General features: G+C 34.3%; 1 protein-coding gene across 1 annotated transcript; it reads left to right on the top strand.

Moving 5' to 3' along the window:
- Positions 1-790: 790 nt before the first annotated feature.
- On the top strand, positions 791-2,644 carry LOC149226149 (acid phosphatase 1-like). Its single transcript, XM_089375224.1, has 3 exons — positions 791-1,317; positions 1,677-1,886; positions 2,231-2,644. The coding sequence occupies exons 1-3, from the start codon at positions 791-793 to the stop codon at positions 2,406-2,408; spliced, it is 915 nt and encodes a 304-aa protein (XP_089231350.1). The 3' UTR covers positions 2,409-2,644.
- Positions 2,645-26,965: the final 24,321 nt, after the last annotated feature.

The following is a 26,965-nucleotide window of genomic DNA, read 5'->3' as shown; positions in this document are numbered from 1 at the left end:
TTAATATCAAGTATCAAAATTTATATAAATCACATTACTGTTGTATAACTTAACCAAAACTTTGTAATGTAAAAGGGTTTTCTATTGTTTTTTACATATAACTAAATTTTTTAAAAAATAGAATCAAACAATGAAGTGATAGTAATCTTTCACTTATCAACGGATCAATCGATGATGAGACCCTTAACTAATACTTACGAATGATCAAGTCAATGTTATGAGTTGATTTTAATGAACACCAAATGTTTTAGAAGTTTTGGAAAGAGCTATTTCCACCTCTATAGCTCCATTAATGCACCTTCTAAGTGACTCTAAGGACAGTCTTGGGAGACGGGTTCTGACATCAGCTCCATTCTCCAGTTAACAGATTCTGATTGCATAGTGATGGAGATATGCATGATGCCATCATCCATCTCATTGTTTGTATTGATGCCCATTGAAACAAGAGGTATATGTATCATGGCATATCATGTATCATATGCTATCCATTCCCCATCACATCTGATATTAATTGCCACCAAATTTTGAATTGTATAATGGCGCTCCAGATTGGAATTTTGAATCTCAGAACCCGCGTTGCCATATTTTGCTAAACTTGAAAGAAGATTTGGTCGATTATAGTTTCTTTTCTTTGCATGAGCTTCCAGATGAGTTCGGTGCTGATCGTGATTGCGGTGGTTCTGGCTATCGTTGCCTCTGCTAGTGAGAAAACTCATTTTAGCATTGCCATTGGGATATTGCGATTCTGGGTTGCCAGTTTAGCGTTGCCAGGATCTGATCCTCATCTTCCATGGCTTCTCTTCCGGTCATCCACCACCACAACCATGTGAATCTCATGTGCGCTCTGCAACCCAACACCACTGGCACCCAGGTCTTCAATGACTCGCCCTCACTCTTGGGCAACCGATATCCTAGTAATATCTACTCCCCCACAGCCAAGAGTTATGGCGAGGTAATATCAGAGAAATCCACGGGCCATGAGGAGACGTGGGAGGTGAAGCAAGAGACCCTGCAACAGGACTTCGAAGCCTGGAGGTTCGGTGTAGAAACAAACACTCTGTGCTCCTGGACCGTGGTGCCTGCTCAATACGTGGAATACGTGAAAAAATATATGGTCGGAAGTGGCGTGGAATACGTGAAAAAATATATGGTCGGAAGTGGAAGCCAATATTTGAAAGACTCGCACATGGTAGCCCACGAATCCATAGCCTACGCTAACACTCTGAAACTCTCACGCGATGGGAAGGACGCCTGGGTTTTCGACGTGGACGAGACACTCCTTTCGAATCTCGCTTATTTCGCAGCCCATCAATTTGGGTAAGATTGGCTTATTTCGCAGCCCATCAATTGGGTAAGATGAATCTGATATATTTGATTTATGGATGGTTGGATATATTATTGGTAGGTTTGATTTTTGTAGTTTATCAGTTAAAATGAATTAGGTATGTTTGGTTTACTAATGGTTGGATATATTATCGGTATATTTAGCTTTAGACTAATTAGACATACTCTGTTGGATATATTTTCTGGTTAAATTTAAGATAGTTAAATATACCCTTAATATTACAATTATAATCCCTCGATTTAATCTTAGCCTTGGCCAAATTATTCTAACAAATTACAAATTCAACATACTTTTTTATGATTTTTACTTCCTCTTCACCTTTGGTTTGCAGAGGAGAGGGGATCGACGATGCTTCTTTTACAGCGTGGGCGGCTCTGGCAGTGGCCCCTCCATTGCCTGCCAGTTATAGATTGTACACCCATCTGCTTGGATTAGGGTTTAAGATCTTCCTATTGACAGGCAGGTATGACTACGAGAGGAATGCAACTGAGAAGAATCTTGCCCGAGCTGGTTATCATTCATGGAAGGCGCTTTTATTGAGGTGATCACTACGACCATCCATGTCTTTTTTGGGAAGTTTTGAGTCTTATTTTTTTGTGCCCAGTAATGTTGTTCAAAGTATTTTGATTATAGATTTAGGAATATTTTGAAATCTGAAATTTTTACTTTTAGTTGAACTGAGTAATGTTGTTGAAATTATTTTGATTATAGATTTTGAGAATATTTTGGAATCAAACATATAATAACTAGATTAATTTGATTAACATGCATTTTGTGTACTGAAATTTTTAGATATTTTTAAAATCTGTGATTTAAATAAAAAAGTCTCAATAATGCATGGAAAAGCATTGTGTGAATGAGGTCAATGGACAATTTGTGGTGCAGGGACCCGGAAGATTATGGGAAGAGCGCTGCGGTTTATAAGTGTGAGAAGAGATTGAAGATTGAGCAAGATGGGTTCAGAATCCGAGGGAACTCTGGTGATCAGTGGAGCGATTTGACTGGATGCTCTGTTGGGGAGAGGACATTCAAGCTGCCCAATCCCATGTGTTACGTGGACTGATCTTGATGCTTTGTTTTGTTTGTTTTGAGGCGTGGAGAGGAGAGTGTTCATGTATCTTGTCTTTTGGAATGTCCACCATATTTTACCTGGAATGTTATTATTCAGATAACATGGTCTTTGATATGCGGTACTCTGTGCTGAAAGCCAATAATATTTTCTTTTATAGGAGTTACTTTGTCCTCAACTAAAAGAATTACTTTGTCCTCATATAAAATAATTTCTTTATTTATCTTCAAGGCATTGGATCCTCTGCAATTAAAGTGCCAACAACATGGATTTGTATTAAAAATTAAGTCAGTGATTAAATTATTCTTCCCTAACAAAAGGTTTTGAATATATATAGCCATTCTTTAAAGCATATATTTGTTCTTATATAAGAAAAGTTGGGGAATGTATAATAATTATTTAAAGGGACATCTATATTGTTGTACAGAAAAAGTATTTTTAAATGCATAACAATTATTTAGTTTTGGCTATATATAGCCATTCTTTATAGCATATATTTGTTGTTATATAAGAAAATTTCGGGAATGTATAAGCATTCTTTAAAAAGGCATCTTTATAGTTGTACAAAAATTTTTTTTAAATGCATGACAATTATTTAGTTTTGGCTGTGATATAAGATGACATTTTGAATCTATAACATTTTGAAGCGTGTATATGATTAATATTTCTAATAAGGTTATTTTGTTTTATTTATTAGAAAATGCATTATTATGTAATAATGTTTGTATATTTATCTTTAAATTTGATTGAATTTATAATTTTAGGAGGTGTTTTTAAAAATTTATTTATAAAATAAATAAATAAATTATATAAATTTTATTATAAAATTAGAAATTATATTGTAATTTAATAAATAAATAAATGTTTGTTTTGGATAGTTTAATTGGTAATGGTGGTGGAAATAAAGTCTCACCAATCGGAAGTCTTGGGTTCAAATCGGGTTCAAATCTTGGAAATAAAGTCTCACGAATCAGAAGTCTTGGGTTCAAATCTTGTGCTATCTCTCGTAGTGAGAAGTTGGACATGATGACATGATGAACATGTAGTCCTACCAAATTAAATAAAAAGAAAATAAATAAATCTTTTTAGATTGTGTAAAGTTGGACACGATGAAGATGTAGTCCTACCAAACTTACAAAAAAGAAAATAAATAAATAAATATTTTTAGATTGTGTATAAGATTAATGGTATTTTATTTTAATTTATGAGGAAAATGTATACACTTGTATGGTTTTACAAATGCTCTTTTAGTATTTACAATATTTAATAAGTGTAACATGTAGGTAATAAGTGTAATTTACATTTAATATTTAAATACAAATGGTCATTTTTCTTAGTAAAAATAATATGCAGATAATAAATGCAATTTGCCTTCTATTTTTGAAGAGAAATGACAATTTATTTTTTGGGAAAAATACTATTATATATATGTTATAATGACATTTATAATATTAAAGAGAAATTCATCAATTTTAATTAAAAAAATATTAACAAATTCATAACATCATTGATTTAATTAAATTTACACATAAAGAGATAGGAGCAATATAATTGAGTTAAAAACATAACTATAAGGATTGAATCATAAAATTCCCACATAAAATACCAGAATATTCTTAATATACCAAATTATTTTGCAAAGAGAAAGAGTGAGTTATTAAGGATGAACAAAGGATACACAAAGATGTGTTAAGCCATTATCAAGACATGTAGGGTAAAGTGAGATTACAAAGCAATTTTGGTTTGGGAACATTAAGGTTAGAGAGGGACATGATTAAATCGCTAAAGTGGATATTTATGAAACAAACAATTAAGGTGTACCATCAAATTGATGGGATAGGAGGCCTATATACAATGTACAACGATTGTGACATGGAGAGTAAAAATCAAGAAGACACATGGGCATTGTGGTAGCTGAACCAAAGTGCAACCATGTAATGGTGCAAGATAATTTAAGCATGGACGAAGAAGAAGAGGAACTCACATAATGTGTTGGATGATGAAAAGGAAAGATGAGATGTGATAACTAAGATCAATATATAAGAGCAAGTAATTACCTTGACATGATTTAATCATATCCCATACTTTTATCCAATGTGACATGACATGATGAAGAGCAATAAGCATAAGTGATGACAAAGTTAAGAATGCACATAACAATCTATCTTAAGGAGACAATGACAAATAGAGTAGGGTTGGTTTGGTCCATGTCAAGAAATCAACATAAGTTCTCTAGGTGGTGGTTTCCAACTTAATGAGGATGGATTTAAATAATTAAGATGCCAATTACCAATTATTAAAATTAGGTTGCAAATGAAAACATAATGGTTTGGTCCATGTCAAGAAATCAACATAAGTTCTCTAGGTGGTGGTTTCTAACTCAATGAGGATAGATTTAAATAATTAAGATGCCAATTACCATTTATTAAAATTAGGTTGCAAATGAAAACACAAGATATTCAATGGCCAAAGATTTGAGCCATAGAAGCTCAAAATGGAAGATTTTTTTTTTTTGCTAATGCAAGAGTCGGACCTTCTATTCATTAAACACAAAATAAAGTACAAAGGGTAGTACAAAATTCTCAAAGTTTGAGAAAGAAGGGAAAGTACAAAACAACTTTACTCTGCCCCTAACTTTGCACTTAACGATCCTCCAAAGTTGAAAATAAGAAAATGGAGTTGGACCAAGAATAACCCCTAAAAAAGCACCAGTAACAGTCTTAAACCCACCCAAAAGCCTAGAAAAGGGTTCTAAAGCCCGGGAGCAGAAACTCATGACCCTCGACGACCACTGTCTCTGAGTGACTTTTCCGACCTCATTGAATCACGACCATAGGACTTGTCCAAATGATCAGACGGTTATAGATACGAGTCGCAAGAAGAAACTGCCTGCCCAAAGCCGATCAATCTGCACCGTAGAAACGCCCTTAAGAGATCTGACGTTGGAGAAGGATATTGCACCTGCCAACTAACTCAGAAGTTAGCATGCGATAAAGGTGGTTATCCTCCTGACCCCACCACCATGTGGCACTTCCTAAGTGGGATCGCTCCCAAAAATTAGAAACCACTTTCCACTTGAGTGGGCCGTGATCAATGGAAAACCACCCAGGTTGCGGTAAGAAAGACTGGAAAAGAGAAACAGTGGTTTCACAGTCATCAAGGTTCATCTGCTCCCCGATGTTCACAATGAAGACCCTTCTTGACCTGAAGTGCTGAGCTCTCAGCTCCTTCCTTTCGGCTTCCCCTGAAGCTCCTTTATCCTTGTCAAAACATCTGTAAATCTCCGTGCATCCCTTGATCCGGGAAGCACCGATTATCTTTTCCAAACGATTATCGAAAAACCTATTGCGAGCATGCCTTTGAGCCGACCCCTACTGGTTGACCATACCCATCTCCATTGCTCTCTTAAGGAACATTATATTATCTTCAATAGCTTGGTTTTGACAGTCCGTTTTTAGTCTGTTGTTAGGGGAATCACGCCAATTCATCACTGCCCTATTCTCTATGCAGACAACTCCTTGATTGGCTAGCAAATCTGCTAGCTTGTTGGCCTTTCTTCTCACATGTGCAAATCTGACTATTCTCAGGCTCTGTAGATGCTTATGAATCCTTTGGAAGACTTGAATAAGCCTCCAATTTGAAGAGGATTTTTCTGGTCTTGTTCCCGAGCTTATTCTTCTGACATAGTTGATGACGATCTCAGAGTCTGCTTCAATGATTGTGTTTCGTAGATTTTCCTGAACCAGGAACTCAAGAATTTTCTCCATGGCCATTAACTTCGCCATGTTGTTGGTGGTTTTACCTAAATTGCCATAAAATATGAAAAGAATATCTCCCCTATCGTCTCTTAACACCTCTCCATGGCCTGCCTTGCCCGGATTGCCTTTGGAGGCCCCATCGATGTTGAATTTCAGAAAGCCCTTAGGGGGAGGATGCCAGAAATCAAGTTCCGGGTCACTCATGGAACCATTCCTAATAGTGTCCTGAGGAACCAATCCCTGCAAATCTAGCCTACAAGGAATCCTCCAGTCTATGGCCGAAGGTGGGTTCGAGGGAAGATTTCTGATGGTAGTACTAACTGTTTCCTTAATCTGTTTTAGGATTCTATCAAAGATATTCTGGGAAGAGTTTTTAAAATTCTTGAATATCCTGTGGTTCCTTTCTTTCCAAACATTCCAGATTATGAAACTTGGAGCAAGAGCCCAAGCAGAAACAAGAACTTCATTATCCAAAACATTCTTTCTCCATTTGGTGAGAGTGTTGAAAAGGATTCCCATATCTATGTCAAATTGTTGGAAGATAACTGCAAAAGAATCCCATAATCTGGAAGTGAAAGAGCAATTGTTGAGAAGATGCTCAATGGTCTCCTCTTGGGCCTCACAGAGTTGGCATCTAGAAGGCCCTAGGAATCCCCTTTCCCTTATATTATCCCAGGTCAGGATTTTCCTTTGAAGAACCAGCCACAGAAAGAGTTTAATTTTCATCCAACCCAGATGCTTCCAAAGGTTTTTCCAGAGCCTATTAGGAGCATGGGGATCAAGTTCGAGGAGAATGAGTTTAGCCTCTTTGAGATTGAAGTTACCTTCATTGTTGCTACCCCATCTCAGTTGGTCATGCCCCCTAGAAACCAGAATTTTCCTTTGCTCCAACATTTTCATCAGTCTTTCAGCTTTGGTTAAAAGATGATTGTCCTCTCGGAGGTCTAATTTTCGCCAATTTCTCCACTTCCCTGCACTGTTGGTTTGATCCCAAAAATCCCTGACTTGGGTGAGCTCCTTAGTATCAGTCTCTACTTTGAGGTCCTTCAAGTCCTCTTGTAAGAGAATAGGTTCTTGTTGCCAACTATCTTCCCAGAATAGGGCCAAGTCTCCCTCTCTAATTTCCCAGAAGCTATGGTTTTGAATCAATCTTCTGTTATCCCAGGCTTTGTTCCAAATGTGAGACCCTCTTATATTCCCTTCCATTCTTATGTGTTCATTATCATTCCAATTGCATGCATATTTTTCTTTCCAAGTAATGTCCCATTGTGCTTCTGGTTCCTTTATCCATCGCCACCAAAGTTTAGCCCCTAGAACCTTACAAAGAATCTCAGGATGATCTAATCCAAGACCCCCATAGTTTTTGGGTTTGCAAATTTTATCCTAGGCCACTAAGGCCCATTTCTTCTTTTCTTCCCCCTTGCCCCAAAGGAAGTCTCTTTGTATGTTTCTTATTTGATGCAGAATACCTATGGGAGCAGGGATGGCCGAAAGCATAAAGATTGGGATTGATTGAAGCACAGCCTTTGTGAGGACCAACCTACCAGCAAAATTTAAAGAACTTATAGTCCATTTCCTGGTTTTGTCTTGCAACTTACTGATAATCGGCTCCCAAATACTTTTGTGAAGTGGTTTTGTAGTTAAAGGCACCCCCAGGTATTTCGAGGGGAAAGAGTCTCTTTGGAATCCCAGAATTCTAGATGTGTTCCTCTGAATCGCAATATGAGTATTAAAGAAAAAGACCTTAGATTTGGAAAGATTAACTTCCAAGCCAGAGGCCTTGGCAAAGTCCTTAAGGATTTGTTTGTAGGCAAGAGCTTCTTTGACTGTGGGTGTTCCTTGCAACATGGTATCATCAACAAATTGTTGATGGGTTAAGGCTTGTCCATTGTCAGAGAGTTGTATACCCCTGACCTTACCAGCAGCATTAGCATCCTTAATAGCTCTGCCTAGACCTTCCATCATGAGAATGAAGAGAAAGGGAGAAAGAGGATCACCCTACCTAAGGCCCCTGGACGGGATAAAAGTCTCCGAGGGAGAGCCATTCACAAGAATCGAAAAAATAGAAGAAATGATTAAAGCCAGGATCCATCTTACCCAATTGTGATCAAACCCAAAAGCAATAAGAACCTTCCTGATATAGTTCCAAATCAGTTTATCATACGCTTTGGCTATATCAAGTTGCACGATCATACCATCTTTTTTCTTACTAGTCAGAGAGTGCACCACTTCATGTGCCTGGATGATATTATCAAGAATTTTCCTTCCCTCCACATATCCTGATTGTTCCCCCGAGACTAATGCAGGTAAGAGGGGTTTGAGCCCATTTGCAACCACCTTTGATATTATCTTGTAAACCACATTGCATAGAGCTATAGGCCTGAATCTATCAGGGGTTTGAGCCTGCTCCTATTTAGGGATCAGGGCTATGAAGGAGGAATTTAGAGCTTTCAAAATGGTTCTATGCTTCCTGGAGTCTTCCACTACCTGTAGAATTTCCTGTTTGACTATATTCCAGCAAGCTTTAAAGAAATCGACATTGAAACCATCTGGGCTTGGCGCCTTACCATTCTACATTTCTTTGAGAACCCCACTAACCTCCTCTTCTATCACAGGCCTATAAAGGTTAAAATTGTCCTCTCTAGAGACTATCATGGGAATGTTCTTGGTGATTTCCTGGATATAGTGTTCTCTATCATAACAGGTTTCCTGAGCTATGTTTCTAAAGTGCTGGACTAACACTGCCTCTATTTCTTTGTGAGAATTGAGATTATTTCCTCTTTCATCCTTAATCAAAGAAATTCTATTATGTTCTCTATTTTCCATGGTGGATTTGTGAAAAAATCTGGTATTGCGTTCACCTTACTTTAGCCATTGGATTCTAGATTTTTGTTTCCAAAACATTTCCTCTTGACTGCATAAATTCTCCCATTGCTACTGATATCTGGTGGCTTGATCATATCGAGCTTTGTCGTGGCCTTCTTTAATAAGGCCTTGGTTAAAATTCTGCAGTTTGCTTTCAATCATCTTTTTCTCTTCAAAGATATTGCCAAATTCAGTCTTGTTCCAGTCCTTGAGCCGTAGCTTGATATGTTTTAATTTTTTCTGAAGGATAAACATTTTGGAACCCTGAATATTTAAATCCTTTTCCCACCACTTGGTTACATTGCTGATGAAATCTGGGTGGGAGAGCCAGATATTTTCAAATCTAAAAGGTCTGTTCCTGGGTTTACCAATGCCTTGCACCTCCAGTTGTATCGGCCAGTGATCCGAACCCCCAAAGGGTAGCACTCCAGATACCATTTCCTTATCATTGAGCATAAGATCCTCTGAGATTATGAATGAGATAAGATCCTCTAACCCCTTGTTACCCATATTCTAGACTTGGCCACTAGGCCAATGGCCATGGCTTTGTTAAGTTCACTGACGCCTAAGTATTTAACCCCTTGCCAATCCTTAGCATGGAAAGGAGGGAAGCGTCTGAACGACAGATAGAGTAGACCGGTGGGGCACGCGAGCAACATGTTGCAATGTAGAGGGGTTCACCCTAGGCATGAAAATAAAGGCGAGTTCCAAGAATATTCTCATGCAGATTTTTTAAGGAATCTTGGATATTCCTTGGGAGGTAAAACTTTAGATTGTCAAAATGTTATCATGTTTATAGTCATTTTTCTCAGATTTTCAAAAGGAACACAATGGTGAAGTTGGATTCGACATCTGAGTAGCATAATTGCAGGTGCTTAGCACAATATAATCTTTGAATAATCTTCAAGAATCTTTAGATTCCCTTGAGGCTGGAATTCGCCATAGTCAGAATGAAACCAACTGTATACTCAAAAGTCTTAGAATCTAACAAGGATCATGATGACATGATCAGATTTATGATCTGAGTAGCAGATCTCCAGTCAGCCCATGCAACAGAATCTTTGGAGAATCATGGGGAATCTAAAAGATTCCCGAAGGCCTAGAATTTGACAGTGTTAGAATTGGACGAATAGGTAATCAGTTTTACACTATTGAATGCCATAAATTTAGTGGTGCAGTCAGTTTTTGCAACTGAACCTTTTCATTTTTTTTGGCCATCTTTAGAAGTGAAGGTACATGAAGCAGTCATGTTATGTTTCCTTTCATTATTGTTGAGATGATGTATTATTCTTGAGATCCCTATATGATACTATGTAAAGGGATCATTATTGCCACATTATGTGAGATGTCATTAGATTTTCACGCTGTGCATTGTTGTTAAGGTCCCTGTGTAACTATGTTGAAGGGATACTCATTGCCACATTTTGTGAGGTCGTGTTAGTTTGTCATGCTAAGAGGAAGCCTTCTTGAGTGAGAATTCCTGGAAGCAGAACGTCTCATGAAGAGACAAGCCACTCTTGTTTGGGGGCATATGACCTTTTTGTGAAAAAGAGTCTTCCATGTACATCATCATCATTTCCATCATTATATGAAGTGACCTCCACCATCTTGACATCGAGCTCGGAGACATAGCCCACACTGGATGAACTCCATTATCAAATGTCTCATGTTTTGAATTGTTGATTGTCGTCATGTTTCCTCTTGTTTAAGCATGCACATGTGGTTCTTTTATGCCCTTTTAAATGTAATTCTAACAACATCACAAAAGTTAAAGATCCTGGATAATTCTCTTAGTTGAAGAGATTCAAATCAATTAATTTCCATTCCTTCATTTATCTTCTTTAATTCCTAAGGAAGTTGACACCAACAATAAATATTACTCCATTTTCCTACCAGTCTGCAAATGCAGAATGTAAAAAAAAACTTAAAACCTTTACCAATCACTTTCAGCTTATAAACACTAGCAAGATATAAATTTTAGAATTTATTGACACAGTTTCAACCTTAACTTTAGTAAGTACTCATCCATGCAAAAGTATAGGTTAAAGACCAATCCTAGATACTTATCTATTCTTTGAAATTTCGTCGAATTGAACAAGGAGAGACCTTATCCACCCAACTGTAAGAAGGGAAATAACGTCCTCTTCTACCCCCAAGCTGCCACTCCAGAATAGTAGGCAACAGTTCTAGTTATTCTTGAATCAAGCTACAGACCTCAAGACTACAATCCATTCCTCCAGCCTTTGATTCCTTTTTGTAACGAGGTGATCAACTGGATCAAGTTGAGCTTTGGACTCTCATTGTGTTACTTCACTTCCACTTCTTTTTCAAAATAGACCGGACCCCTTTCTTTCCAGCGAGATCTCCTTTTATCTCGAGGAAAGAAAGGTATAACTATTTTAATTGTTCCCAAATGCATGGAGGTTGGAATTTGTTTCCGGTCTCCCTTCTTGAATTCTGAAATTTCATAATATATATATAGAAAGAAAAAAAATATTATTACCATTTTAATTATCCATCCAAAATGTCATTAGACTTTCAGAGTCTCATTTACGAAAAAAATAAAATAGTTTTGATTGCTATCTGGAAGGTGTTACAATCACCTCACAATTTCTCTAAAAGCCTACTTATGGCACATAATACCCTTATTCACCCACTATTTCAACGTAAAATAAACCACTCCAATTACTAATGGTTACTAACCACCAAATTTAATGCAAGTCCTTGTCCCATAATCAACAATTATTTTTTCTATTTCATATATCAATTCACAATTTCTCTAAAATGATTCACGATTTCACTGAAAGCCTACTTATGGCACTAGATAGGATTATTCACCTACTATTTGAACGTAAAATAAAACCACTCGAAGACTTATATCTAAGAATATTTTTAAGAAATGTTTGGCTAACACCTTCTTAATGATGACACATATTTAAAGAAGAAGAACAAGAAATTACTTTAACATCCACCAGGATAAAGATAGCCTATGGGACAAATTGCTTCTCCATTTTTAAATAAGAAGAAGAAGAAATTACTCGAAGACTTATATTTAAGAATATTTTTAAGAAATGTTTGGCTAACACCTTCTTAATGATGACACGTATTTAAAGAAGAAGAAGAAGAAATTACTTGAATGACAGACACATATTTAAAAAAGAAGAAGAAATTAATTTAACATCCACTAGGCTAAAGATAGCCTATGGGACAAATTGCTTATCCACTTTTAAAGAAGAAGAAGAAGAAATTAAATTACTTGAATGACAGACACATATTTAAAAAAGAAGAAGAAATTAATTTAACATTCACTAGGCTAAAGATAGCATATGGGACAAATTGCTTATCCACTTTTAAAGAAGAAGAAGAAGAAATTACTCTAACATCCACGAGGCTAAGGATAGCATATGGGACAAATTGCTTCTCAATTACCTTTTTCCCATAAAACTTCACAATGGGACAAATTGCTTCTCAATTACCTTTTTCCCATAAAACTTCACAATGGGACAAATTGCTTCTCCATTTGGTTCTTGTATTCGACCTTTTTCCCTTAAAACCTCACAATTATTTCATATACAGATTTCATATAGGGTTATAGAAATAAGTGGAAAAAGCAATTTGATGTGTTTTTAAAGGCCTTGTCTACAAAGACTACAATTTTTCCTGGACGGCTAAATTTTCATCGGAATCTAGTGATTTTTTTTTTCAAGAAATTCAATTATGAGAGTGTTTGAATTGTTTTTATGGTGAAAATGAATTTAGCACCATCAAAAACCCCTAGGACATCAGAAAATCTAGCTTGATAGGTGTAACAAGGATTTCTTGCAACTTTTGCTAATTTTTTCAAAATCCTTCAAAAATTTCCATTATTTTCAAGGCAAAATTCTAACCTCTTTAGACTACCCGTCTTTAAATTTAATAGTAAAAAAACTCAAAAATTTGAGAAATTTTTCAATATTTTTCAAAACTATATATAAAGAGAAATATGTGATAATATAGAATAAAAACAAAAACATTTCCTAATAATATCATGTTAATTTTTTGAAATATTGATATGGTAAAGGATATTTTTATTAAACACCTTTTTTATTTTTTTATTAAAATTTAGAAAACAATTTTACATTTAATATTTCTTTTAAATATTAAAATAATTACGATATAATTTTACAGAATTTTCAAACAAATAACACATTTAGATTCAACCTGCAGTGAAACCACGTCTATTCGCAATGGGAAACAAAACTAACATTTTTATTAAATACATTTTATTTTTTTAATGGCATACTTAAAAAGAAAGGTTAATTATAAGTATATCTTTATTTTTTATTTTATTTTAATACGTATTACGTTGTAATAATATTTTCTTATTGTTCATAATTTGTATTTATAATGTTTAAGATATTTTTTAGTTTTACATAGAAGTATAATTTTAGCATTTTACAAAAAATGGTTAGATTATGGAAATCATATAAATTGTCTAGATTTATTTTAATTTCCGATCAATTTTTTTTTCATTTTAAAAAGAGGTTTCAACATATTTATCTATCAAATCTCTTTTCACTTTAAAAAGAAGTTTTCATCTCAACATATTGGCACTTAGCATATTCGAAATTAGCATATTTGGTGTTAAAATGGATTTAGGCTTATTTTATTTTTTAATTTAATTTAATTTTTATTTTATTTTGACCAAATCAAAATGATTACAAGACATTACAACATCACTACATACTTGGTTGGAGGGTGACTTTCTAGTCAATTAAATTTGAACATTTTATTATTTTTTAATTGAGCCCACATGTAAATGTTTAAAAACATTTACACCACTACAATAATTTTTAAAATGTCATAAAATAAATTATTTGAAAATATTTTGATTTTGAAGTGCGTTATGGTTTTTGGGAAAGTGGTATTGATAAATCATGGTATTGGCACATAGTATTGTAACAAATCCTATTTACAAGTTAATAATATTCATAGTAAAATGCAGTGAATATGCATGGTTAAGAATCTTGTCATATTGTATGTTTATTAAAAGTACTAAGATTTAATTTAAAATAAAATAAAAATAAAATATTATAGTTTTTTTTAAATGAGGTATGGTTTTTGGGTATGTGGTAATGATAAGCCATGGTATTGGCCCATGCTATTGTAAGAAAGCCTATTTAGAAGTTAATAATGTCCATGGTAAAATAAGGTCAAATGAGGGTGAATATTCAAAGTTAAGAATTTTTTTATATTGTAAATATTATTTTTTTATGTGCTTATTAATTAAAATTATGTTATGGAATCTGTATTTTAAGTCATATGGTAAAATGGATGTAAATGTATGATTACTAGTTATATTGTAAGAAAGTTTATTTAGAAGTTAATAATGTCCATGGTAAAATAAAGTAAAATGAGGATGAATATTCAAGGTTAAGAATTTTGTTATATTGTAAATATTATTTTTTTATGTGCTTAATTTTTTTTTTGTTATGGAATATGTATTTTAAGTCATATGGTAAAATGAATGTAAATATTTGATTACTAGTTATATGCTATATATTTTAATGTAATATGTATAGTATAATTTCTTTTATCTAAAATATTATTTATAATTTATTAATGAAAACAAAATTATAATAAAAAAAAAACTTTAAAAATATTTACTAAACTAAAATTAATTAAAAAATTCTTATTAACTTTTATTAAATATTAGTAATATTTAAATTACTTTTATAAATTTTATAATATATAAGCACCAAAAACATTAAATTATATGTAAATTTAGTAAATTTTTTTGAAAAAGAAAACATGTTTCTCCAAAATTTATATAATATCATTACTTGATCCATATATATATTAAAGTTCGATATATATTTATTTCTTTTAGAACACTTAAATTACTTTTATAAATCTTATAATATATAACCATCAAAAACATTAAATTATATGTAAACTTAGTAAATTTTCTTGAAAAAGAAAACGTGTTTCACCAAAATTTATATAATATCATTACTTGATCCATATATATTAAGGTTGTATATATATTTATTTGTTTTAGAACACTTAATATATTTCGTGGTAAGTTAATATACAACTCAGATCATTATAACAATTTATTATTCACATATTTTATGAAAGTAATTCGGGACGATCCAAAATATATAACTGAACCTTTTTTTCCATAATTTTTTTTTTAAGATTAGAGAAAAAGAAATTGAAGTTGTCATAAAAATCTAAAAAATTGTGAAATAGTTATTAACATTATCTCACTGATGTCAATTTTTTTTTTTCAAAAATTTGATAATAAATAATGGTAATTGCCAAACATAAATTATATAATGGTATTAAATTTTCTTAAGAAAAGAAAGAGCTAGTTACTCAAAAATTCACGATAAAGCCAATTTTCCTTTTTATTCCACAATTGAGAATATCTCTTTGTAATTTCTTCCTACAATAAACATTGCCACCATTTTAACAACAATGTTTTCTCTACTTTCTATATTTGTTATTGGACAACCATAAACACTTAATTTTTGAAGTGTCTTCACACCCATAACTCTTTGGTAATTATTTAATATTGTACATGCCATTATAGTAAATATTCTAAGTGAAGCCATTACACCTTCTTAGATCATAGGCAACTCATCTGATGTAGGTAGCTAAACAAGAGAAAATGTTTCCAAGAAAGAAAATACTCTTTTGTAACTAAATTTGAAAATACTCTTTTGTAACTAAATTTTATTAGAAACTTACTTTAGAATAGTAAATAATCTTTAATTACTTCAAACTCTTGAGTTTAGGTAAATATGGAAATTCTTCTAAGAAAATAACAACCAACGAATTTAAAATAGCCCAAATATTTGAAAGTCATAAAAGTTATAATTCATTTTAACTAAGAGAAAGCATTCTAATAATACTAGTCTTCTCGAAAGCATTCTAATAATACTAGTCTTCTTGATTTTCACATGTTTCTTATGTTGTTGGGTAGAATTTCCATCTTTTGAGTGACAATGTGGAGGAGTTCATTGGTGTCATCTTTCTCAGTGTACCGTCCCTAATAATTCCCCATTATTTTGTGGTTGTAAAATTTTAAGTTGTGATAAACTTGTCAAATGTGTTGTGATAGAAGCTGGTTTTTTCCATCTTGTATGTTCCTTATCTTTGTTCCAAACAGCCTTGCTGTCCTCGACCATATTCTGCTCTCGACTATGCAATTTTTTTCCATATAATGTTTTATTTGATGCTTTTCCATCATATCAGAATCTATTTTAGTTTGACCATATCTATTTTTTTAAATGGTTTGGAATATGCAAATATCCTATAACATTTTCTTTTACTTTGAACATATATTTCTTTGCCATTTGGAAATTTTCAAACATAGAATTCTATTTTGTTTCCACTGTATTACTTTCTTTCACTTTTTAAGATAAGAAAATGATTTTACTTTTGACTTTTCTACACATGCAAATTATTTTACTTTCACAGTAAACCTTTTTTCTTACTTTTTCGGAAAATGCAAACTTTCTTTCCATACTTCTTTGGAATATGTATTTTTTTGCCGGGCTTTATTTTACCATGATTATATATTTATTTACTTTTAATTTTTTTAATTATAACTATATATAATCAAAATGATTACTAATCAGATAATTATTATTTAACAAAACTTGTATCATTTCTATTTTTATCTAAAATAATCAATTTAGAAAATCATTTCTTTTCAATTTAGATATAAAAAAATATTATTTATAGTTCTAATTGTCTTTAATAAAATTATATATTTAATTTTAATTTAACACTTTAAACCAGATATTTTTCTCTTATTTATTCGTTTATTATAATATTTTTTTAAGCGGATTTTAAAGCTACTTTGCCTAATTCATTTTTAATTTTCAGTAATTGGAATATTTATGGATTAATTTATTTTAAAATATTAATATTATAAATATAATTATTATATAAAAAAATTATGTGATATTGAAATAATTGTATGGAGTTTTACTTTATCCCTAATTAAATTTAAATAATAGACATAGTGTTCACTTGAAGTTTTGGAGCTTCTTTAGAGAAGGTATCAATTGATGTGTAAAATTGAGTGCACTCAAAGGAGTTCAAGGCTTTCTGTCACATCTCTCGACACCTATCTACTCTCAGTAAAAAAATTTATACTTTAAAACACCACTTTAATTACTATTATTAAATTTTCACCCATTCATAAGGTTCATGGCAAGATAATAAACCAGTGATTATACGTATCATTCGAGTGTAATAACTTTTTGTGGGATTATGAAGGTTCATATGGTAATGGTTACATAATTAAAATGCCAGGACTGTCGATCGCAGTCAATCAACATCGCAATTCTGTTGAATAGTGATAGTCCATTCTTCCTCGCTGATCCATTCTCGGTGGCGATTGCCGCGACATCGATCTATCATCGTCACTCTCGGAACCAGATTCAGCTGGCAGAACAGAGAGAGGTCCGGCTATAATTAAGCATTCACCCATGATTGATTTATGGCTACAAACACAGGTTTCAGTTTCAGAAGAACACTAGTAGAAGGCAACCAATATTTCCGACCCCATTAATACATCGGTACAAGTTCAAATTTAAAATTTGGGCGGGGCGGGTTTGTGTTTCGTATGAGGCCATTTCATGGCTATCAATATCAGAGGAATGGATGGGCCTATCTTAAGCATGCTTCCGCTTTTCATGACCATCAATAGACAGCCAGATGGATGGATGATCATATCATGAACATCTCCATAACTATTAACCAGAAAGTGTTCGCCGGAAAATTAAGTATATCGATTAACTGGTAAATAGATATCAGAGTTCCCATGTACCGATGTATTTAGAAGCATGTATTTAGAAGCTGCATTAATGGAGCTATAGCGGTGGAAATAGCTCTCACCACCAGGCTAACCTGGACTGTTAAGGTGCCGGCGTGATGTGTAGAAGGCAGCAATAACATCCATCTCCAACACACCCGGATGATGTGTGGAGGTCTGGAGAAACCTTTTAACTGTCGGGATGACGAAACTGTCGAGTGACGGAGACGGGAATATCCCTCCCGTCAAGGTTTTTCCCCGGAGATAAAAATAGATCACTTTTAAAATGTTGGGATCGGGGGTATGGAGTCGACAACTCACGAGAAAATAAGCATGGCAATTGAAGGGAAAATCTTGATCCCGAAGTGCGTCTCCCCAGGGATTTCAAAGAAAAGTCTTTTGTGCTGGATTAGAAAACGTCGGAGTCTGGGGTTCAGTGGCCCGGGTCACGAGGGAAAGGTCGTATGAGCTTAGAACAAAATGTCAGGGGTTGTATACTAGCGGTTGCATAAACTATAAGCCCACGAAGAAAAGGACTAATGGTTCGTTCCCATGGCTATTACTTGATAAGTTTTGAACTCAAGGGTTTGATAAGGGTATTTCCCCTCACCTTTTGAATATATATGTTATATATATATTAAAACATTTCGGTTGTGGTGGTTTTATCTAAGGGTTGTATACTAGCGGTTGCATAAACTATAAGCCCACGAAGAAAAGGACTAATGGTTCGTTCCCATGGCTATTACTTGACAAGTTTTGAACTCAAGGGTTTGATAAGGGTATTTCCCCTCACCTTTTGAATATATATGTTATATATATATTAAAACATTTCGGTTGTGGTGGTTTTGTAGATAAATTGGACTGTAAAGTCTAATTTGACCTAGCTAGTTAATATACATAATTTTTTAAAAAGCTTTTTGGCAAGCACCAATGTGGTATCAAAACATATTTGGTATATGCTCCATAAACACAGATGACTCGCAGAGTTGGACGAGGTAGAAGAGGAGGTTAGAAAGGATAAACACTTGTAGCCAATGCAGAGGTGATGCGACCAATGAAACAATTTGAAGAGAGAATGGTAGCCATGGAAACTAGTAAACGAAGAGATCCTAAAGCTAGAGATGCGAGTGAGAAGGAAGAAGAATCTCAATAAGAAGAAGAGGAGCCAATAAAAGCTAAAATATTAAAGGAAGTTTTAGGATATGTTAGAAAACATAAGCCTAAAATATCCACCTATACTACAGCATGAATCCATAGGAGTTTGCGGACTGGATCAAGGAGATGGGTAAGTTTTTTGAGTATAATGATATATACTAGGCAAATAAAGTTAAATTTGTTGTCACCAAATGGAATGGACATGTGATGTAGGAACATAATCCCTAGATAGCCCATTTTGATTAAAACCTCAAAAGTAGATCTTGAGGAAATAGAATAATTTTCTTTGTAATTGTAAGCTTGTACAAATTATAATTATTATAAAAATTTAGTGTAGAGCTAACTATCCTGATTCCAAAGAAATCTGGGACTAATAAATTGTTAGTTTGTTGAATGAGTTAGCTTTCTTCTTTTTAGCCAATTAAACCTTTGCAAATGTAATCAGTTAACTTAGAATTGAGACAAATGTCCAAATAATTTTCATTTTTGTGATCAGATATTCTATACATTCTTTAGCTTTATATGCCTATAACTTGGACCATCTTTGGGGAAGAGTTAGAGAGACCTCGTGGAAGAATATGAGTATTCATGCAAAGTATGCAGGCTATGTAAATGTTGTAAATATGAAGTCAAAATAATTTAGTGACCTCGTGCTTGTATTTGCAGATTAATAAATTTAATATTTTGTGTAAATGCCTCAATACTCATCTTATGTGATATTATGTATTAAGCTAGAGACGGGATATCTAGAGTCTTGTGAAGAAGTTTAAAAGCTTGTTGGGAGAATGGAGAAGTGTATTTGATGGTCAAAGTATTGTCGCATGTCCCTTTAACTGAGGGCTCAACACCATTTGAATAATTGATTAGATGGAAAATTCCAAGTCCGGAGGTCCACACTAAATAATGGCATTGATGCCAATCAATTTTCCACTGTAATCTAATGGTTCCCAAATGAGAGGAATGTATTTCGATGACATGCTACATAGATTTTAGGAATGAACCTTGGTCTTAGAATCATAACCAATCAATACATTATTGAGCAAGAGGTTCATAATATTAGCAAAGAAATCAAATACAAATCTTCAAGAAATGCACCTAGTTGTGAGCAAACAAATTCATTTGGAGGTTTGGAAGCTACATTGAAAGAGTTTGAGTCACTGACTGTAGGAAGGTGTGTCTAGCTCCTATATAACACGTCCAATAAATGTAATGTGAAATTCTTGGAATTAGCTAAAGGTTGCACTAGACAATTGCTTCATCAGAGGAGAACTCGGACGTCTAAGATTTGAATGCACTTAGTCATCCATAGTCCTAGCTCTTGTTAGTCAACCCTGTAGTAGTCAGGAATTTGACCTCCACAATCATTTGTGGATAAAAAAAATACATCGACCCCTGACCAACTAGGGGACCAACGAAACAAATTCAAAGTGAGCCTGACCTCAGTTATTGTTGGAAATAATACAGAGACTGGGGGAGGGTGAATTAGTATTATCAAATCAACAATTTTTTATTTCCATAATCAGATTCATATACGCTACTTCAGTTAAGGGAACCCGCGTGTACATGCAACCGTGTTTAATGCAACTAGCGTATATCCAGTATACTTATGATTCAGTTAATTCATCATATATTGATCTTTAATTAGTGCATTAGAACCATATAAATAGTAACCAGGTGTAGTAAAAATAGAACAGATCATCACACACAAAAAAAAACACATGAACAATAAGATATAAGGTGGAAACCCAATGTGGGTGAAAACCACCTGCTGCAATTGTCTCTGTCTTCTTTTAATAATAAGAGAATTTTGCTTACAATTATTGTACTGGTGCAGTCTTATACCAGTACGCAGGCTTCTACCTACAGAAGGATACAACCTTTTCTTGTTCTCCAGCTTCTACTGGAAGGGAGCTACAATCCCCTACCTCTTATAACAGCTAATATGTTTACTAGTACATAGGTGTCGGCCTACAGAAGGCTACAAGCTTCTCTTTTCTTCTAGGGACCATGTTTCATAAATTTTCAGTCTAGATCCATCAACAACATCATTCAAACATCAAATATATCTGCATTAACCCATATCCTTTTGAACCAAACACAACCAAATTAATCAATCACTTTGATCATCCAGAATGTTGTCACCAAAATACAGTAACCAGAACCCAAGCAATAACCTAGAGCACTGCAATAGCAAATGGAAGGAACTAAAACATATTTTATAAGGTATACGCTACTTCCATGTGTCGAACCTGCGTGCATACGTGCTTTCCTCAAAGCGAACCAGCGTACAGATCTGCAAATCAAATTTATAATGTATATGTTGTTTTGATATGCAGAACCAGTGTGTATACGCTCCTTTTCTGAAGTGAACTTGCATACAGATCTGTAAAAGATGATTCAAACATAAAAACAGTCCCAAACTTCAATCATACCCAGATCATCATATTTACAGACTACAACATGCACCAATTATTTAGAGACATGATCAAACCACATAAAGATAATTCACAGCAAGCCTTAAGATATTGATACATCATTAGATCTCATCCTTCAACAAGCGCTAAGGTTCTTCTTTGGTTCAGATCAAGCACGACACCATAAGCCAATAACCTGCATATTAGATCTCACACTATATCAGATATTCGATACTTGCACACTTTGGCCTAATGATCTTCTCCTCCTTTTATAGTGTTAAGCCTTTCTCAATACCATAGTCCGAAACCGCTTAGGATCAATACCTTGGACCAAATACCTGGGGTCAATACCTTGGACCCAATACCTTGGACCAATACCATGGATCAAAATACCATGGACAACATACTTCGGACCAAACATTTAGTTTTCCAAGGTATACGCACATTTTCCTTTGTGGAAGTGTGTGTGTACTTATACATAATTTGTATACAGTGTATACACGGCTTGGTCAATGGTGAACCAACGTATACCTCTCTTTCTTCATTCTGTGTAGTTTGATCTATAGCTTTGTGCTATTAACCTGTAGTACTGTGATCTGTCATCTAAGTGAGTTACTTTCTGAACTGATTCCTTGAAGCTACCCTGCATTTCATCACACTTGTAAATACTCCTGTCATGCATTCTGTCACATCATATATCTCTTATATAGATTCATCTAGTTACCATATACAAGAGAGTTGTTCTACTACAAGTGGGTTGCCATCAAGTACAACACATACATCATAATGCCAACAATCTCTCCCTTTGGACTTGATGGCAACAACCACACCAAGTCACTCTCCCCCTTTGACATCAAGTGAAAAGGGTCATGCTACCCCTAAGTGCATGATGAATTCTCTAATATGCTAAAGTGTTGATTGAGCTCCTAAGAGCGAATCCATGCTCCCCCTGAGCAGAAGCAAGGTCTACAAAAATATGTTCTAAAAGAAGAACCTGACTCTATACATACATCACAAATGACCTTCCTATCAGCAATAATTCATACATGAATCCATCTCCCAACCAAATGGGGATATACAAAATTTGACTCATCCACCCAACCAAGTGGGGATATATCAATTGCTTATACAAGTCAAGAACAAGAAACATTACATCATTTATCCCATGCATAATGGGGTTACAAATTAGGTCTTTTCGTGACCGCTATATTAAAAGATATACATGTCATATATAACAAAGAGTAAATGTCTTAAATAAGACCATGATAGTCATCAACAACTATCATCAGTAGCATTTGTCAACAACATCCAGACTTGTAACCTGCAATACCATTATCTTTATCAACCAACAATCAATTGCAATATGTATCATTTAGCCACATAAGCATCATCACCAAGGAATTCAAACCATAATGCCAACAATGCATTATTTGAAGCATATGCCCCCCCTGAACCTGTTCCATCTGTTCACTGTCAGATCTAATCATACATATATCAGCAAGAAGTATCGAGGCATCATCATCAATCAGATAGACATCAAGTTAACTTGTGAGGATCAAAAGAACTTCTAAATAACATCTTATGAGAACCAACACATGTCCACACATCATCAGTAGATTGTAACCATCATTAAACAAAGCAAACCATATCAGACCCTTTTTATTAAGTCTGTCCCTTTGATTTTCTTCAAACCAACATATACGTGACTGTGTCTACAGAAACTCGCGTATGTACGTGACTACACTTTAAGAAACTCGTGTATAACCACATTTCCCTAAAAAATAGGTTTTAGCAGCAGGATGATGTAGAAAATACTCCTAGCTTTTGTCTGAGATATTCAAATGTCTCTCTAGGTAGTGGTTTAGTGAATATATCAGCAACCTGTTCTTTGGGGGGAACATACTCCAATTTGACCTTTTGTTCAAGCACTTGTTCACATAGGAAATGATATTTGATGGGTATGTGCTTGGTCTTGGAGTGCATGACTGGATTTTTTGAAATACTAATGGCACTTGTATTATCACATAGAGTGGATATGGGTGGAGTACTTGTGATCTGAATATCTTGCAAGGTTTACATCATCCAAAGTAATTGTGTGCAGCAAGATGCAACAACCACATATTCTGCTTCAATTGTAGATAATGCAATTGAACTTTGTTTCTTGCTGAACCAAGACACCAACCTGGAACCCATATAGAATGCACCACCACTAGTGCTTTTTCTGTCATCAACACTTCTTGCCCATTCTGCATCTATATATGCATGAAGTGTAAGATCTGTATCTCTAGGATACCATAAGCCAAAGCTCTGTGTTTCTTGAAGATATTTGAAAATTATTTTGCCTGCTTGAAGATGTGATTCCTTTGGATTTTCTTGGAATCTTCCAACTATTCCCACTGCATGCACGATGTCTGGTCGGGTACCTATTAGATAAAGTAGACTGCCAATCATGGATTTGTAAGTTGGTTGATGTACTGTTGCTGATTCATCATTTGAGCTGAGACTACATCCTGTTACCATTGGAGTACATACTGGTTTAGAATCTTCCATGCCGTCTTTTTTCAAGATCTGTTTGAGATATTTGGTTTGTGAGAGAAAAATACCATCTTTATTTTGTTTAACTTGTAGACCAAGAAAGTAGGTAAGCTCACCAAGAAGGGACATTTTAAATTCTTGTTGCATTACTGAAGCAAAATTCTGACGCATGGATTCTTCATTTCTACCAAAAATGATATCATCAACATACACAACAATTATTAGCAATTTATCAGTGTCCATCTTTGTATATAGATTGCTATCTGCTGACCCCTTTGAAAAATCCTATTGGTGGAGATATTTGTAAAGATGGTAATACCATGCCCTTGGAACCTATTTTAGACCATAGAGAGATATCCTGGGTTTTCATACAAGTTTTGCATCATTTCCAAGAATGAATCCTTCTGGTTGTTCAATATAGACTTCTTCTTCTAAGTCTCCATTAAGAAAGATAGATTTTACGTCCATTTGGTATACTTTGAATTTCTAAAAACTAGAAAGAGCAAGAAACATTCTGATGGCTTCAATTCTAGCAACAGGTGCAAAATTTTCTTCAAAGTCTATACCTTCTTGTTGAGCATATCCTTTACAAATAGGTCTGGCCTTGTTTCTATAACTTCTCCATTTTCATTCAGCTTGTTTTTGAATATCCATTTAGTTCCTATGATATTCTTACCATGAGGTCTAGGAACTAATTCCGAAGTATTACTCTTTTCATTTTTCTCAAGTTCTTCATTCATGGCCTTGACTCAACATTCCTCTCTACATGCTTCATTTACATTTTGAGTTTTAGTGGAAGATAGTAATGCTAGATAGCTTGAAGCTTCGGCAATGGTTCTTCTAGTCTACACACCTGCCCCCTTTTCTCCTAAGATTTGAGCTTCTGGATGATTTTTTTGAACATACCTAGACGGAGTCTTTTATTCTATTGTTATCTCTTCTTCTGGTGCTTCATTGGTTTCTTCTTCAGAATCAGTGTGATTGGATGTGGGAAAATGATCCTCATCTTCTTCATTGTTATAATCTTTAGTTTTTATCTGCTTGGGATTTTTGCATGCTTCATCAACTACAACATCAATACATTCAATAATTTTCCCAAGTCTTTTTTTGTAACATTTATATCCTTTACTTCAGGAAGAGTATCCAAGAAGAATACCTTCATCTGCTCTGGGTTCAAACTTACCAAGTTTTTCATCAGTCCTTTTGATGTAACATTTGCTTCCAAAAACTTTGATGTATTTTACAGTAGGAGTCTTACCATACCAAAGTTCATGTGGAGTTTGAGTGCTATTTACCCGAACAATTGTTTGATTGAGAATAGTGACAATGGTGAATGAAGCTTCACCCCAGAAGGTTGCAGGAGTTCCAAATTCATCTAGCATAGCATGAGCCATTTGTTGAATAGCTATGTTCATCCTTTCTACCAATCCATTTTGTTGAGGAGTCCTTGTGGTGGAGAACTGCCTTTTTATTCCATGTTGTTCACAAAAGTCAAAGAATTCGTCTAAGGTAAATTTCCCTCCTTGATCAGATCTGAGGCATTTGATTTTCTGATCTCATTCATTTTCAGCCAAAGCTTTGAAGGCTTTGAAATTTTCAAATGCTTCATCTTGATGCCTTAGAAGACCTATCCAACACATTCTAGAAAAACCGTCAATGAACAATATAAAGTATTCCTCTCCACGAGGTGACGTTTTCCTTGATGGACCACATAAATCAGTATGAACAAGTTCAAGAGGCTCACTAGCTGACTCTTCCTTTTCGATGAATTGAGATCTAGTTTGCTTACCGAATTGACATGATTTGCATATAGTATTTTCAGGAATGTTGATATTTAGAAGATCATGAACAGCCTGGAATCTGCATGCTTTTCTTATTTGAGAAAAGCTTAGATGTCCCAATCTTCTATGCCATAGCCATTTTTCAACATTTTTTCTTAGATAGCACAGTTTTTTTCCTCCCTTGAATATGTATAGGTTGTTTGGAGTTCTTGTCCCTTTAATCATAGTTTCTCCTGTATCAATCTCATGAACAACACATCCATCTGATCGAAACATTACTTCATTTCCTTGATCACACATTTGACTCACACTCAATAGATTATTCTTTAAGCCATCAACATACATAACATTTCCAGCTTTAAATTTTTCTTTCAAGAAGACAGACTGTTTACCTTTCATGATAGCAGGAGTGTCATTTCCAAATGAGACACTCATTTCCTTTTCTAAGGCATTATATGAGAGTAGTTTTTCTTTGTCACCTGTAATGTGTTTTGAGCATCCATTGTCGATGTACCACTAGTTTTGTTATCCTTTTGCATACAATGCTATAGCACATCTTTCTATTTGTGGTTCTTTCTTTCTCCATATTTTGGGATTTAATGGAGTTTTCTCTTTTTGAGCTATTTGCGAAATTTACTCCTACATTCAGATTCTTCATGGCCAAAGTTGTTATAGATTGAGCATTCTATTTCATTTTCAAGAAGAGAAAAGCTATTATAGGAACTTTTCTTGATCCCTGTCACATTTCTTTGATTTCGTGTTTCTCTAGTCATGATAGTTTTGTAAGCAACACATTGAGCAGCTTTGTGTCCAAAATTATGACATGAGAAACATTGGCCATTAAAGAAGTTCCTGCAATTATTGAATCTATTGATTTTTTGATTGTAGTAGAAGTTCCTCCTACTAACCTGTTGATTGATATTCTTTGAAGAAAATTGAGTGTGATTTACCTGAGGTTGATTGCGGCTTATGTTCATCCTTAAAGTAAATTGAGCCTGATTCACCTACTGATCTGCGTTATGACTTTGCTGACGATTGTCGAACTGTTCACTACTCTTTGCTGCATCACGATAGCTTTTAGTGGAGGTTGACGACTTTTGTGATTGAGATGTTTCTTCAGTGTATCCAAGACCTATCTTTATTAGAGTAGAGCACTGCACTTTGATAATTTGATTTAAGGTTTCTGATCCTTTAGCAAATCTAAGATTGCGAGCTTTTGTTTTCTCAAGAT

Source organism: Pinus tabuliformis, chromosome J (genome assembly GCF_031772625.1).
Source record: "Pinus tabuliformis cultivar Carrire ecotype Pingquan chromosome J, CPIR1, whole genome shotgun sequence".
NCBI lineage: Eukaryota > Viridiplantae > Streptophyta > Pinopsida > Pinales > Pinaceae > Pinus > Pinus tabuliformis.
This window is presented reverse-complemented; position numbering and strand designations above follow the sequence as displayed.

Bases quoted from the DNA above. Each gene is read 5' to 3' on its own strand.
- LOC149226149 (XM_089375224.1), top strand. From the start codon at position 791: ATGGCTTCTCTTCCGGTCATCCACCACCACAACCATGTGAATCTCATG. The intron at 1,318-1,676 runs GTAAGATTGGCT...TTTGGTTTGCAG, and splicing joins TTCGCAGCCCATCAATTTGG to AGGAGAGGGGATCGACGATG. The intron at 1,887-2,230 runs GTGATCACTACG...TTTGTGGTGCAG, and splicing joins TGGAAGGCGCTTTTATTGAG to GGACCCGGAAGATTATGGGA.